The sequence below is a fragment of the Dermacentor albipictus genome, chromosome 10 (assembly GCF_038994185.2).
Source record: "Dermacentor albipictus isolate Rhodes 1998 colony chromosome 10, USDA_Dalb.pri_finalv2, whole genome shotgun sequence".
NCBI classification, from domain to species: Eukaryota; Metazoa; Arthropoda; class Arachnida; order Ixodida; family Ixodidae; genus Dermacentor; species Dermacentor albipictus.
Genome location: NC_091830.1, coordinates 11,541,372 through 11,555,723, shown reverse-complemented (window position 1 = coordinate 11,555,723; position 14,352 = coordinate 11,541,372). Strand labels below are relative to the sequence as shown.

The window sequence follows — 14,352 nt, the reverse complement described above, 5'->3', positions numbered from 1 at the left end:
AGTGCAAACACCAATACCAAGACCTTAATCCCGTGACCCTCTCGTCGAGATGGCACGCCGCCCTGCGCAGCTCCCACCTCGACGACCAACTCTGGGCGACGCAGCGGGCCTACCAAGCGGCGAAGAGGCAAGACCTCGAGGTCCCATCGTGGGAGGCCTAGGCCAGCTAGCCGACTAAACTGCTGGTGCTTATTAAAGTTCACTCTCTCTCTCTTACGCCTGCTTTCAAACAGAAAGCTTTACTACGCCAGCCAGCGAGCCATTTCGGCTGGTCGCGCCGTATGCCTTATGCAGACAGCCGTATGCCGTATGCCATATGCCGTGGCCGACGAACGACCGTGAGCTGCCGTTGCCTAGAAACGCCGCAGCCGCGCTACAAAAGGTGGTGCCGCCGTCGACGCCGCTGCCGTCGCCACTCGCTCCACCAGATGTGCTCCGCAGGGGTGGAGGGAGAGGAGGTGTCGCCTCACGGGGTGTGTGTGTGTGTATATATATATATATATATATATATATATATATATATATATATATATGCGCTTCGCCTCAGTGCATGTAGTCGTTATGTAGAGCGCGAAAAAGACGCAACAACGACAAAACTAAGCGAGGAAGAGCCAACGCGCTCAAGAGACGCCAGCAGAACGCGCCGCACGACTCGAGAAGCGTCATAACGAAGATGCTGCTAGAAGAAGTCGTGCCACGTCTCCGGAGTGACTCTTCAACTGCGGAAGAGACCGCTTTGAGTTCTCGAGAGCGTCAGAATGAGACGCTGGGTAGACGACGTGCTGAGGAAACGGATGAAGAACGTGCAAGAAGACTCGAGACCACAAGTGTAGCCATGCAGCTCTTGTTTTCGCAATTCAACTAGGGTTAACCAGAGCTAAAACACAGGCAATTTTTCAATCAGTAATCCCAAAGGCTGTGTTCAGTGTGCTGCAAAAGCTCATAGTGTGCTATTTGTCTACAATAGCTTTTCTTCAGTTGCTGCAATTCTCCAGTAAGAAATAGAATATATTGGTTTGTTTTGCAAACGTAGTTTCGCTTCATCGGTTGGACAGTATCTCGCCGGATGTGTGCGCGATACTTTCGTGGTAATTTCAAGGTTCGCTCCGGATTCTAGATATTCATTCCCAAAGCGTACGCTGCCCATCTAAGTATCTTTGTGTGCGTCAGTACACAAAACGGTGTTTTGTGCATTTTGCCAGCATGTTTGACGGTGCTTGTCTTGGAATTGGTTGCATGCTCCGAATCCGGTCGAAGTGTATATGTGCATAGCAAACTCACCGACTACTATATTCGCAAGCTGCAACACGTGGCGTAAAGTAATTAGCGGAAAGTTTAGATTTAAAAAAAAATATTTATTAAAATAGGAAAGTTGGTAAATGCCACAAAGGATTTATTATGTCACAACTATTATCTCAAATTCTTTCCTTTGCTTCAAGTTGTTGACAAATTCGACTTCGCCCTGCCATCCGCTCGCCGCCTGGTTAGCTCAGACGGTAGAGCGGCTGCCCCCGACAGGCGTGGTCCCGGGTTCTAGTGGTAGACCAGGACGAATTTTTCTTCAACTGCTAGGCTTTTCTTTCGAGGAACCCGTTTGCGTTTCCTTTGTAGTAATTGCTACGATCGGGTGGATGTCTGATTTTCCCTTAGTCATTACTCATCTCCACGTTGCGGGTCTCCGCAGAACTATTATGTCAAGGGATGTTTAATGTATTTAGTCTAAGAAAATCAACACGTTGTATATCGCCCCAGCTGCTTTTTCTGCAGACTTCGCTGTGCGACCACGTTCACCCGCCATAATTCGAGCAGTGTACCGGTTCACCACGCTCCTGCCGTGCATGTTACCTATACAGAACACTTGGTGTCATACCATAACTATGGAACTATTTAGAGCACAGGTGAACAACAGGTCATGCCGCTGTGCGGCACTACAGCGCCACGTGTATCCAAACAATGCACCAGTCTTCATCGACTGACAACATTGTAGTTTTTGACATGTACATTTTCAGTGGTGTCATTGCACACACAAAGCGAACGAACTCCTGTTACAGTTTCTATAGTGCACCTTAATGTACTTACACGACTCAGATAACGACACCTAGGCCCGCTAAACGCGGATGCTTGCGCTTATCATAGCTTTATGACACGTGTTCAAGTTTTCGTTAGTCTGAAGATATTAATTTTAACTACGGGTGGTAACTGGTGCTGTTAGAATTTTTCAGATGGTATTATTAGGATAACTCACAATTTGCAGATGCAAGATTACCACTACTCGATGAGCTGAAAGTTCATTCACTCTAGGATGCATGCTGCAACTACGGAATTGAAGCCAGTCAATTTCGAAGTCACATTTTGCAGGCAAACATTTCGGGCCCAGCAAAAATTAATTTCGTAGCACACTATTAAGACAGATATATCTAAACAGGCGTTAATAACGTGATTTGTTTTAAATGGATGTGACCTTACTGTTCTGTGCGGCATAGGTTCGCCATTTAAAACGTGGGTTCCCAAGCACAGAACTGAAGAGCTAATTGGTGGAAGCTTGTTGATGAGCTATCCGAAAAAAATTATGTGATATTTCATGTAATCGATGTCCGCCTTTCTTCAGTAACCCAACCCCCGGAGTAAGCGGAATCTAGCTATCTGCCAAGGGGAATTTTTTTTAGGAAACAGAGGGGGAGTTCTTTACTACGCAGGCGAACATCGGTGCCTTTCCTTCACACCGTTCCTTGACCGTTAGCGCTTTGTGCTCAAGGTGAATGCACACCAACCTTGCCAAGGTTTCGGTTCTCTTGGCGGATGCTACAACTAGAACGTGGGACTTTAAAGGTTCCAAAAAAACATACATCTGTGATACATCTGTGATATCGGCTGATCTGTGATCAAGCAAGTAAATGCCAATGCATTTGCCGCGTAAACTAACCAATGAGAAACGAAAAAATGGCTGTGGCTTAGCTAAGGTTAAGCCCAGGATGCGAAGCATACTAGCCTTTATTTTAGTTGTTGAACCACTGTTTAGCCTGGTGAACTGCTGTTGCTTGGCTATATTTGGTTCGGCTAGACGAAGAAACAACTCATGCGTTACTCTGCTTCGCCTTCAAGAGTGGAACGCGACAGCATTCCCGTCGACCCGCCAAGGGGTGTAAAGACAATGGGTTACGGCGCAGCGACTACGCGCCCCGCATTGGACGCGGTGAGCGTCGAGCAACGCAGCGTTCGGCGCGGCAACGAAATGTGCGCCTGAGCAAGCGACGCACGCCTGAGCCTTAGAAACACCTCGTTTCTAATGCAGCACCGCATTCACTAGGGGCGCTTTTGTACAGCTTTGAAGCATCGTACTCGTGGCTCAGTGGTAGCGTCTCCCTCTCACACTCCGGAGACCCTGGTTCGATTCCCACCCAGCGCATCTTGCAAGAGTTGAGCTAAAGCCACCTAGAAAATCAGTCTCTGTAGCACGCCGCAACCTTCGCTTCTCATTCCAACGAGCAGCTCTGTCTCCAGGAGGCATCTCATCTCGTGAGTGTCTTAGCAGAGGCAAGCGCAGCTGCTTATATACCGCCGCGAGCGACGGCGCGAGTTGGAGCCCCGTTTCTCCTATGTCGTGACGTCACGGTGTCACGTGGTATTGAAGGCGACACCGCCGCGCCTGAGGAGCTGGGTTGAGCTCTCGTAATATGCTTCGCATGAAAGTATTTAAAGTGATGATATCGAATATCGTGAAAGAAATGAAATATGTAGCATTTCCCGTTGATATGTCTCTGGACATCATTGCTGCATTTGCAGGTGTACAAGGCCAAAGAATTTGTCATGTACGATCATGGCCCCATGGAGAACGTTGAGCGGTACAATCAGGTAAACGAGGCAATTAATATTTTCTCTTGGTACTTGAGAAAACAGACGTGCTGCCTTACGTTCTTGCGCATAAGCTCGTCTGCGTTAAACGGACACTAGCTATTGTTAGTATTCCTGATCTCCCCAACACTCAGCGAACAAATAGCACAGAGAAGATCGACAATACGAGTGTTCGTACTATCGGTTTTCGTGTGTCCTCTCGGTGGCGTTGTTTGTCCGTGCAGTGATACGGCAATGAACCCGTGCCAACGGGTTCAATTCGGCGTACCTCTAAGTCAAATTTATGGGTTTCTTCACCGCACACTGTACGGTTAAATGCTTGGTGATGATTTGCACGTTCTTCTGGCGCAAGCGCTAAGTCTGACGAAAAAAAATTAATTAAATTATGAGGCTTTACGTGCCAAAACCACTTTCTGATTACGAGGCACGCCGTAGTGGGGGACTCCGTAAATTTGGACCGCCTGGTGTTCTTTAACGTGCACCTAAATCCAAGTACACGGGTGTTTCGCATTTCGCCCCCATCGAAATGCGGCCGCCATGGCCGGGATTCGATGCCGCGTCCTCGTGCTTAGCAAGCCAACACCACAGCCACTAAGCAACCACGACGGGTTAGGTTTGATGAAAGAGCACCACGGCGGGCCAATGGTAAAGGAAACATCAGATCAGTATTTCTGGACTCATTACGGGCACACTTTTGACAAGCCCATATAAATATTTTTTTACTAATATGCGCCTACCTCAGTGACACGTCAGCCTTATTTTTTTTTCCTACGAAGTTGACGACGACTTCAAGTTTTGTTAGGCTGACTGCAAATTGGATGTTCCCTTTAAAAGGATTGGCGGTACTGCATCTTGACATATCGCATTACGCACCTCGTGTATATTGTAGTCTATATGACGCGTATGCTCCAGATATTTGACTTGCCAAGTTATTTTTAGAAGTAATGTTGTTATCGTTGTTTCCGGCATCGTTGTATTCAACTAGGCACTCTTATATGTTGTATTTGCGAGTGCTGGACATTATTGTTCACCTTCGAGGAATGGAATGATTTTATGGACGATACCGAACGCTTATTGGCTATAGACTAACACTACATAAAGCTTGAAAGGGCAGACTGCATAAAGGAGTGGTACCATGCCATGGGATGTCGATACAGTCGTGATATTGCGCCTAACCACGCAGTAATAACTGTCTCTTGTGTTTGTCTAGAAGGGTGGGAACTATAAGCGTAGAAATCTTGAAACAGCGATGCCTACGAATAAAACGAAACCCTATTTGATGCAAAAGTTTATTCCTATAGTACTTAAATTAACGCTCGAAAATCGACGCCACAGATCTTTCCATGCCACACACAGTGCGTATAGGCAGGTTCAACTTTGTCGCGACGTTTTTCTTTTATGCATGCCATCACACAGTTGTTATTGTTTCGCTTCGTGGCCTGCCTGCCCTCCCTCACTTCGTCTCCACAGTTGTATATCACTAAAGGCTGAATATATATGCACGGGATGAACTATGCTTGCTGAAAAATTCCAACCGAAATTCTTGTGAACCGAACGTTGCATCGATTACAGCTTTCGGCTTCGTTACAGTAGACATACCCAGCAATAACAAAAACTAAACAAAATAATTTTACTTTACGTTATTGTATAGGGTGTCCCCGCTAGATTTAGTCAGAGTTTAAAAATATTCGATTGCCGCGAAGCTGAACAGAACCAAGGTAATGTTGTTTGCCGTCGCTTGGAGATACTGAAACTATTTTGTTCATTCCGCCTAATTAGATAATTAGTCTTAACTAATCAACTACTCAGATATTATAATTAGATAAAAATGTTAATGAGAAAATTGTAGAGCGGCATGAGAAACTTCCGGCACAGGTTTCTGTTGGTTAATACGCGCTACACAAAAGTGTTTTTCCGAGAGCGAAAGAAGCCCGTAAATGCACACAGAACTTCCGCGCGACTGACCGGTCGAGGCATTTTGCGTGTTTTGTGTCCTGCGCAGAGAGCGCAACATGTAAGCCCGCCGTACTCCGCGCAGTTCAATGCAGTAAAATCGGTTGAAGACAAGAGACTGAAAAATAGCGCGTCGCATATGAAAGAAAGATATCGTTATCTATTACGTAATTCCATGTAACATTGCGACACCCTTATGTCGCAAAATGTGACGCCACTGAAGATGTCGCAGACCTCAATCTATTTTTACCACACGGCGAGCGGAATGACACGTTCCTGCGACCAACGGCCGCCGCGCACCACTCGCGAAACGCCACCAAAAAGTAGTACATCACATACTGAAAGCCCGAAGGTGCTCAAACAATGCGAGGCTTGACTTGCGCGACGTTCGCAAGTTGTGATATATGCATTAGTTATTCATTGGAAAGTGTCGCGGGGTCGAGAGCAACTGCACCGTGGAACGCGCGGAGTAAGACATTTATGACCGCACTACTTGCGCGCATCTCCTGCGGCGTTGTCTTCTACACAAGTGTGAAACGGGGCACAGTTATGTCGAATGCAGCCTGTAAGCACGAAATTGCTTTGAAACATTCACTAGTGCACTTGTTGATGTTGGCATGCCCTATTTTCCACACACATTCGCAGGCGACACCGCCGTCCTATCCGCTGGAACGCATCACAACTCCGTGGGCCTTGTTCTCGTCAGACGGCGACCAGGGCGCCGACCCGCGTGACGTCAAAGGACTGGTCGCCAGACTCGGATCGAGGGTTATCCTGCATCGCGTGGTTCCACAGAAGGACTTCGGTCACGCAGACTTTGCCATTGGATACAGAAGCAACGACTTTTTGCACAATGTCGCCATCGACGTTGTGAAGCAGCAGATTGGACAGAGCGAGTGAGGGATCTCTGGTTCCAAGTACAAGAAAAAGGACTGCCGCTCACGAGAAACGCTGTTTTGTTGGAGTCCCAAAGGAAATGTTTTATTCCGAGTGCTGTACACGGAAAGCTTACATATGAAATTTCAGTACTTCAGGGTATTTGAGTATATTGCCGCTTGACTTACGATAGGTTGTAATTTTAAATGCTAGTAAAAGTATTTGAAGACGAGCGTCTTTCATGTTCTGCCGTGGTTTCTGTGTTCTTCTACGGCGCTTCTTTTTCATCTGAGGCGCTGGAAATGCTTCAGATACGTGGTGTACGTTTTCTTTTTACTTTCTCTTTTTTACTGTGAGAGCAATTATACGAAAGCTCGTGATGCATTCACGCAGTCAACGGCGCCGCCGTAGTCACGCCATCCCGCTACCACCGGAGCGCATACGCTGAGGGTTACAGGGTCTTTAATATTTCGGAGTAAATTGGCTGCAAAAGCGATAAAGCCAAGTGGGCGCGCCGTCAAGGTTTTGCTGAGTCGGCGTGGTGTGCAGCCAGACCACGGAGCGAACGTTCTGCCTTCCGCCCATGGTACAGGCGGCGTGGGTAAGCAAACCGGGTTCGGCTTGCTTAATCTCTCTGCATTCTTTTATCACTTCTCTTTCTCTCTCTGGCCCACCTACTCCTCCCCACTCCCCCACGCACACATTCAGCAGCGATGCATCGATTAATGCGAGAGAAATGCGTCAGCATCACGTCGCACTTCTTTGAGTTCCCGGATTTATTATTTAACCGCGTTCACCACTTTGCAAAGCAAAGTGTTCGGGACCTCACTCAACACACGCCGTGCTTCACCGGTGAGCGAAGTGCAAATGGCGGTACTCCGGAGAATGCCAACGTGAGTTGCACTATACATATCCCCTATATACTCTAACATGAACCGGCTATTCCCCACACCGCCCACACACACTTTTTACCACTTTGATACTTTTAATGCGAATGCATTAAAACACACACATTAGCGTCCCTGCTGAGACGCTGCGTGTATGCATTGCTCTTATAGCGGAACGGGCAGTGAACTAACGTTGCCTAATATTTTACTGGACGCTAACGATGAAGGTTTCCCGTCGGCGTCATCTTGTGCGCAGCATCGAGGTGTGACGCTTACAACACCCCTGCGACGCTCCCGGTCACGTCAACGTAGGGATGACCCTAGTTCGTTCCTCCGTGCGTTCAAGTTTCTGTCTGCTTAGTGCATAGCGTAAGGAGAAAGGTCGGACTTCCGCCCGAAAGGCGAAGCATAATGATTGCAACATTGCCACAGCAAATCAGCGGACATCTATACGAAGTAAGACCGGCCGTATAAGCTTGTAAACATATAGAGGCATAATAAATAAGTTAGCAGGCATGCATGGTGTTACGCGCACAGAAGGAAACATGAACACATCTCACAAGGTGACCGCGCAAACTAGCTCTGATAATGCTGGAGTGAGGAAGCGCGGCAGCAGCCGCGAGCGAATTTACCTTCGTGCTGCCTCTCGCAGCTACGCGAACTAAGCCGCGAAAATAGAGCGCACGGCGGGATCTGTCCTCGTCGCAGATGGCCTCCGAGATGTTCACCCCCTGCAGGGGCGCGCGGTCGCTGAGGCCGTCCGGAGTAGAACGCGGCCACACTTTTTACCCTCTCTCAGAGCCTTGCGCGCGACGGAAGAAAGCGTGCTTCCTCCCCACCTTCCTTCCTTGCGTGCGTGCGCAAAATTAAACAGCGACCGCCGACTCACCCTCGCACACTTTCGCAAAATTTTCACGCAAAATTGCCGCGCTACTGGCCGCTCGAGGCACTTCGCCGGTATTCGTTGGGCTTCTTTCACGATCGGAGAAACGCTTTGAGGTAGCACGCATTGAGCAACAGAAAGCTGTATCGGTAGTTTTTCATGTCACTCTCTACAATTTTCTCCTTGACATTTTTAATCTAATTGTAATATTTGTGAAGTTTAATAAATCATTAAGACTAGCTATCTCTTTAGGCGACATGAAAAAAACATAGTTTGAGCATCATCGACCGACATAAAACAACGTTACCTTTGGTAGGTCTAGCTACGTGGCATTTCCATATTTTTAAAATCTGGCTAAAGTTAGCTGGAACGCCCTCTATAGTCGCATCCTCTCGCAGGAAGCGAAACGGCTGCTGTTTCCCTTTAGCACCGCAGTACACGGCACGCACATGTTGTGGAGGCAATAAATGAACGCATCACGAAGCTGTGCGCGACTTGTTTCCGCACACCGCTTGGCTTTGCTTTCTGCGATGTAGACACAGCTACGACACGTGCTTCGTCGGCAGCTGGCTTAGTAACCTTTCACGTGGCACATAAACTTACGTCGAATGTAGGCCGCTGTAGTTCAACGAAATTACGCAAAGTGTAGGAGAACATGAAGAGCCTGCGCTCAGAGAGAGAGAGAGAATGAAGAGGAAAGGCAGGGAGGTTAACCAGATATGAGTCTCCGGTTTGCTACCCTACACTGGGGATGGGGGATAGGGGTTAGAAAAATGACAGAGAGGGAAACGCAAAAAAAAAAACGAACGCGCACACATGGAGACACACACATAAAAGGCGTTCCAGTTAAAGTCGTTCACACAGGCCGGTAGATCGCAAGAAGCGCAAAAGCGCTTGCACGGCCTTCTTCTGTGACGGTAGGTCCTTTCGATGTTGCAGAATTCTTTTTTCGGATAGCGGTTGGTCGTCCAGTTGGTCTAGTTCCTGGCTGAGGCATGCCCTCTGTGGACTGTACTGCGGGCAGGTGCACAAAATATGGCCAATTGATTCGTCATGGCCGCAGTGGTCACAGGTTGGGGTGTCGGTCATCCCTATGCGGAAGGCATAGGCTTTAGTAAAGGCAACGCCCAACCAAAGTCGATATAAAAGCGTGGCGTCTCTACGGCGAAGCTGTGATGGCGCTCGAAGACTTAATGTTGGATCAAGCGAGTGCAGTCGCGGATTTCTTAAATGTGGCTCATTCCATTGCGACGCGGTGCACTGCCGAGCAAGTAGGCGGAGCTTCCGTGCAGCGTCAGTTCTAGAAAGAGGAATGGGGACGTGGCACTCCTCAGTATGGGCTGAGCGGGCAGCGTGATCCGCCCGTTCATTGCCGACAATCCCGCAGTGACTTGGAAGCCACTGAAAGGTTATGTCGTGGCCTGCATCACTTATATGGTGTAATGTCTCTGTAATATGGAATATTAGTTGTTCGTGCGGTCCGCGTCGTAAAGGTGACAGTAGAGACTGCAGTGCCGCCTTCGAGTCACAGAATATTGTCCATTTGTGTGGCGGTTCATCACCAATGTGATGAAGAGCAGTAAAGAGCGCTGCGAGCTCTGCTGCTGTCGATGTTGTCGCGTGGGTCGTCTTAAATTTGATTGTTGTAGCTTTCGCTGGTATGACGACTGCCGCCGCGGAGCTGCTTGGAAGGACAGATCCATCAGTGTAAATATGCGTAGAGTCACGGTAGTTCTCGTACAAATATAGTAGCGTGAGCTGTCTAAGGGCTGGTGATGACAGATCAGCTTTTTTCGAGATACCAGGTATTGCGAGGTTGATTTTCGGCTGAGCGAGGCACCATGGAGGGATCGAAGGTCTCGCAGCCGGAGTGAAACAAGCTGGCAATGATTCATCATATGCAGTTATCGTTTGGCTGAAAGATGTGTGTGGCCTGTCCGCTGGTAGAAAGGCTAAATGGTGACGAGGAGTCCTGGCTAGATGCCTTATATGGGTCCTGAGTACTTCAATTTCAATGTGGGTCTTGACAAAGTGGTCTCTAGCGATTGCTATCGTAGCCACTGTTGAAGCACTCTGAGGCAGGCCTAGACAGATCCGGAGCACTTGACCCTGAAGACTTTGTATAGTGCGTAGATTCGTTTTGCCTGTGTTGTTTATTGCTGGCAAGCTGTATCGCAGAAATCCCAGAAAAAGCACCCTGTACAGTTGTAACATGGCACTAGGCGACATTCCCCAGGTCTTGCCAGCGAAAAATTTGAACAGGTGGCATATGCCTGTCAACCGTTTTTTCACGTAAGATATGTGTGGGCTCCATGACAAGTCCCTGTCGATTATGACACCTAGAAACTTGTACGATCGGACCCGTCGTATTACTTGGCCATTTATCGTTACACTGTAGTTTGCCATGGGTTTGCGCGTAAATGGCACCAGTGCGCATTTCTCGGAGGAAATTTCGAGGCCTCGATTACGGAGGTAGACAGCAGTTTGTGTCGCGGCTTTCTGAATTCTCGCTCGCAGCTGTAGGCGTGTTACTGCAGATGTCCATATGCAGATGTCATCCGCGTACATTGATAGCCTGACTGTGGTTGGCACGTCCTCAAGGAGAGCAATTAGTGTTAGATTGAATAACACGGGGCTAAGTACACCGCCCTGGGGGACGCCGCGGTAGCTATAATGTAGAGAAGTATGGCCTTCCTCGGTGCTTACAAAAAAGGATCGCATGGATAGATAGCTCCGTATCCATTGAAACATCCGACCACCCACTCCTACCTCTGCGAGAGCAGAGAGGATGGCTTCATGCGTAACGTTGTCATACGCCCCTTTAACGTCGAGGAATAAGGATGCGCAGAGACGCTTACGGCGTTTCTCATGTTGAATGTAGGTGACCAGGTCGACGACGTTATCGATCGATGATCGACCGCGTCGGAAGCCCGCCATGGCATCTGGGTAGGTGTTGTGGTACTCCAAGTACCACTCCAGGCGTCCTAGGATCATCCTCTCCAATACTTTGCCCACACAGCTCGCCAAAGCGATCGGGCGATATGAGGAGAGCTCCAACGGCGACTTGCCAGGCTTCAGCAGTGGAACAAGGCGACTTGTCTTCCAGGTTGTTGGTAACGTGCCATTTCTCCAAGATTCATTGTACACCTCAAGAAGAACCTCTCTCGCTCGCTCCCCCAGGTGACACAAAGCTCGGTAGGAAATTCCGTCAGGTCCTGGCGATGATGTGCGGCTACACAAAGCTAATGCTGCCTTAAGTTCGTGGATCGAGAATGGTAGATCCAACCGGTGATCACGTGGTGGCGGACAGCTGCTCGAAGGCGATGGAATGTTGGTAGCTGTGAGTTGGCCGGATAATCTGGCGCAGAAATCCTCTGCCACGTCAATCTCCGATCTCTTTTGAGAGAGGGCAAGTGCCTTGAATGGGAATCGCTGTACGGGAAGTGTCCGCAGTCCGCGCACCGTTCTCCATAGTTGCGATAAAGGCTTGCGTGGATCTAGCGACTCACAGAAGGCAGCCCAACGTTGCGATTCGAGCTTGTCTAACCGGCGCTGTATCTTCTTTTGCGTGCGCCTGGCGGTCCGTAGATCGTCCATTGTTATCGTACGTCGGTATCTTCGTTCAGCACGTCGTCGGATTGCTCGAAGTCGTTCTAGTTCCACATCATAATCATTAAGTTTCGAGGAGCATGTTAGAGTACGCATAGTGTCTTGCACCACGCTCTTGATTGCCTCTTCCAAGTCGAAAGATGGATTGGCGTCGCAGTGTTCTTCCATAATAGACTGAAATTTAGGCCAGTCCACTCTTTGGATCGTATCCCGTATTTTGGAAGCGGTCAATCCTCTGATCTTGATGTACGTGGGGATATGGTCGCTTCCGTGCGTCTCTATGTCCACAAACCACCCTGCACGTCTGACTAGGCTTCGCGAGACGAAAGCCAAGTCAAGACAGCTGCTGTACGTGGAGCCACGTAAGAACGTAGGACTTCCATCATTCAGCAGCCAAAGTTCATTACTGAAGGCGAAAGATACCAGAGCTCTGCCTCTTGCGTTGATGATCGGACTTCCCCAGAGTGTATGATGGGCGTTGAAATCTCCAGTGATGACCCAGGGATTGGAAGTTGAGGAAAGGATGTCTCGTAGCCTTTTGTAATCAAATCGACTTGACGGAGATAGGTAGGCGCCTACAAAAGTGAAGGCCAGATTCTTTTGCCTTACGTTTAGGCATATATATTGATTACTGTCATTAGGTGGTACAGGCTGATGAGTGTAGGTGAGGTCACGGCGAATGAACACCAAAACCTTACTGTTTTCATAAACAGCTGACGACATAAATGATTCATATCCAGAAAGCCTGATTTTGTTCGATAAGTTCGGCTCGCAAATGACGATAATGGGAAACATATTGGCGAACACGAAGCGACGGAAATCCGAAAGGCGCGGTCTGAGTCCGCGGGCATTCCACTGGAAAATAGCTGCTTGTCGGACCTCTTCCCTAAAAGACCGTGCCTGTGGAGCCATGATCTACTCAAGGGTTGCAAGCACCGGACTCAGAGCGTCCAGTACTTGAAGCGCACTTCTGGCAGACGGTGTGTGCATGTTGCTTAGCAGCACGCGAATGGCATTCATTAAAGGCCTAATAAGTGCTATCACTTGCTCATCTGTTTGCCGCGACTCCTCGGATACAGCGCCTTGCTGTACTGGGGGCGGCTTCTTCTGCGGCTCTTCTGGCGGTCGTGTACGCGGAAGTGGCGGCCATTCCTTTGTGGAGAGAGATCTGGCAGTTTGCTCCCTTCCAACATTGGTGATCGGAGTGCTGGAAACGTCCGCTGATGATGATGCTTGACGAGGGGACTTTTCCTGAAAGCTTGATGTTTTCCGCCGTGAAGACCGTTGTCGGTGACGTCGTCTTCGCCGTACTTTCTCAGCGGCCTCTTTGTGGGTAGAGTTATCTTTCACCATTTGCTTAAGAATGGTGAACTCTTTCTTGATCTGGGGACAGTCTTTGGAAGAGGCGCAGTGATCACCTTGACAGTTAGGACACTTGAACGTGGTTGCGCTGCAGTTGTCTTCTGAATGGGGTTCGGCACATCGAGGGCACACGGCCGAATTTCTGCAAACACCCTTCACATGTCCAATCTTCTGACAATTGAAGCATTGCATTGGTCTTGGAATAAATGGTCGAACCTGGTGGCGAAAGTGGCCGACCTTCACGTAGGGTGGAAGGCAGTCGCCTTTGAAGGTTATCTTCACACAACGTGTGTTGCCGAGGCGACCAACATGCACAATCACGTTGTGTTCGCTTGCTGGTTTTATGAGAATTGGGAGGTCTGCATTAGATATTTCATTGTCAATGTCATAGATGACTCCAGTTATTGTGGCACCATTCGTTGGCACGATGGATCGGACCTTGATGTTTCCCAGCTGCGTTACATGTTGTAGTATGGTCAGTGCACTTGGGTTCATCACATCGATTGCCAGGATGTTTCGTCTAGTATTTATCCTGACATCCTTGATCTCATTTGGCACGGTGTTCTCTAGATACATGGAGAGTGCTTGCCTGTTCAGGATGCGCAGGTTGTCGGTAGCGTTCTGTGGCACAAACAGGATGGAGTGAGGCCATCGCTGAGGAGCTGTTTTCACAGTGTTCGAGCTGGACGCCGAAGATGAGTTGATAATTCTTCGTTTGGCCTTGCGGTACTGGACAAGTCGAAAGCTGTCCTCCGAGGACTCGTAACCTGATGCGCAGTACAGCTCTGTGTCCTCGCTACCACTTGACGTACTTCCTCGCTTCCTCGAACCGATGTCCGCGGGTGAACGGGAACCGGGAGGATCCTCGGGGTGTTGTACATCCATCACCGCGATGGAGGGGGCGGTAGACCCCACAGGTGCAGTAAGAAG

General features: G+C 48.9%; 2 protein-coding genes across 10 annotated transcripts in view; one reads left to right on the top strand and one right to left on the bottom strand.

Moving 5' to 3' along the window:
- LOC135917906 (gastric triacylglycerol lipase-like) overlaps nt 1–6,928 on the top strand; it is a 59,785-nt gene extending 52,857 nt beyond the window's left edge. Inside the window, exons 13-14 of the mRNA XM_070527596.1 lie at nt 3,784–3,852; nt 6,451–6,928. Of these exons, the coding sequence (XP_070383697.1) occupies nt 3,784–3,852; nt 6,451–6,705 (324 nt within the window). The 3' untranslated portion in view covers nt 6,706–6,928. The remainder of the gene's footprint in view (nt 1–3,783; nt 3,853–6,450) is intronic.
- Nucleotides 1–14,352, bottom strand: part of LOC135917927 (uncharacterized) — a 166,889-nt gene that overhangs the window by 86,733 nt on the left and 65,804 nt on the right. The gene's annotated exons all lie outside the window — the stretch shown is intronic.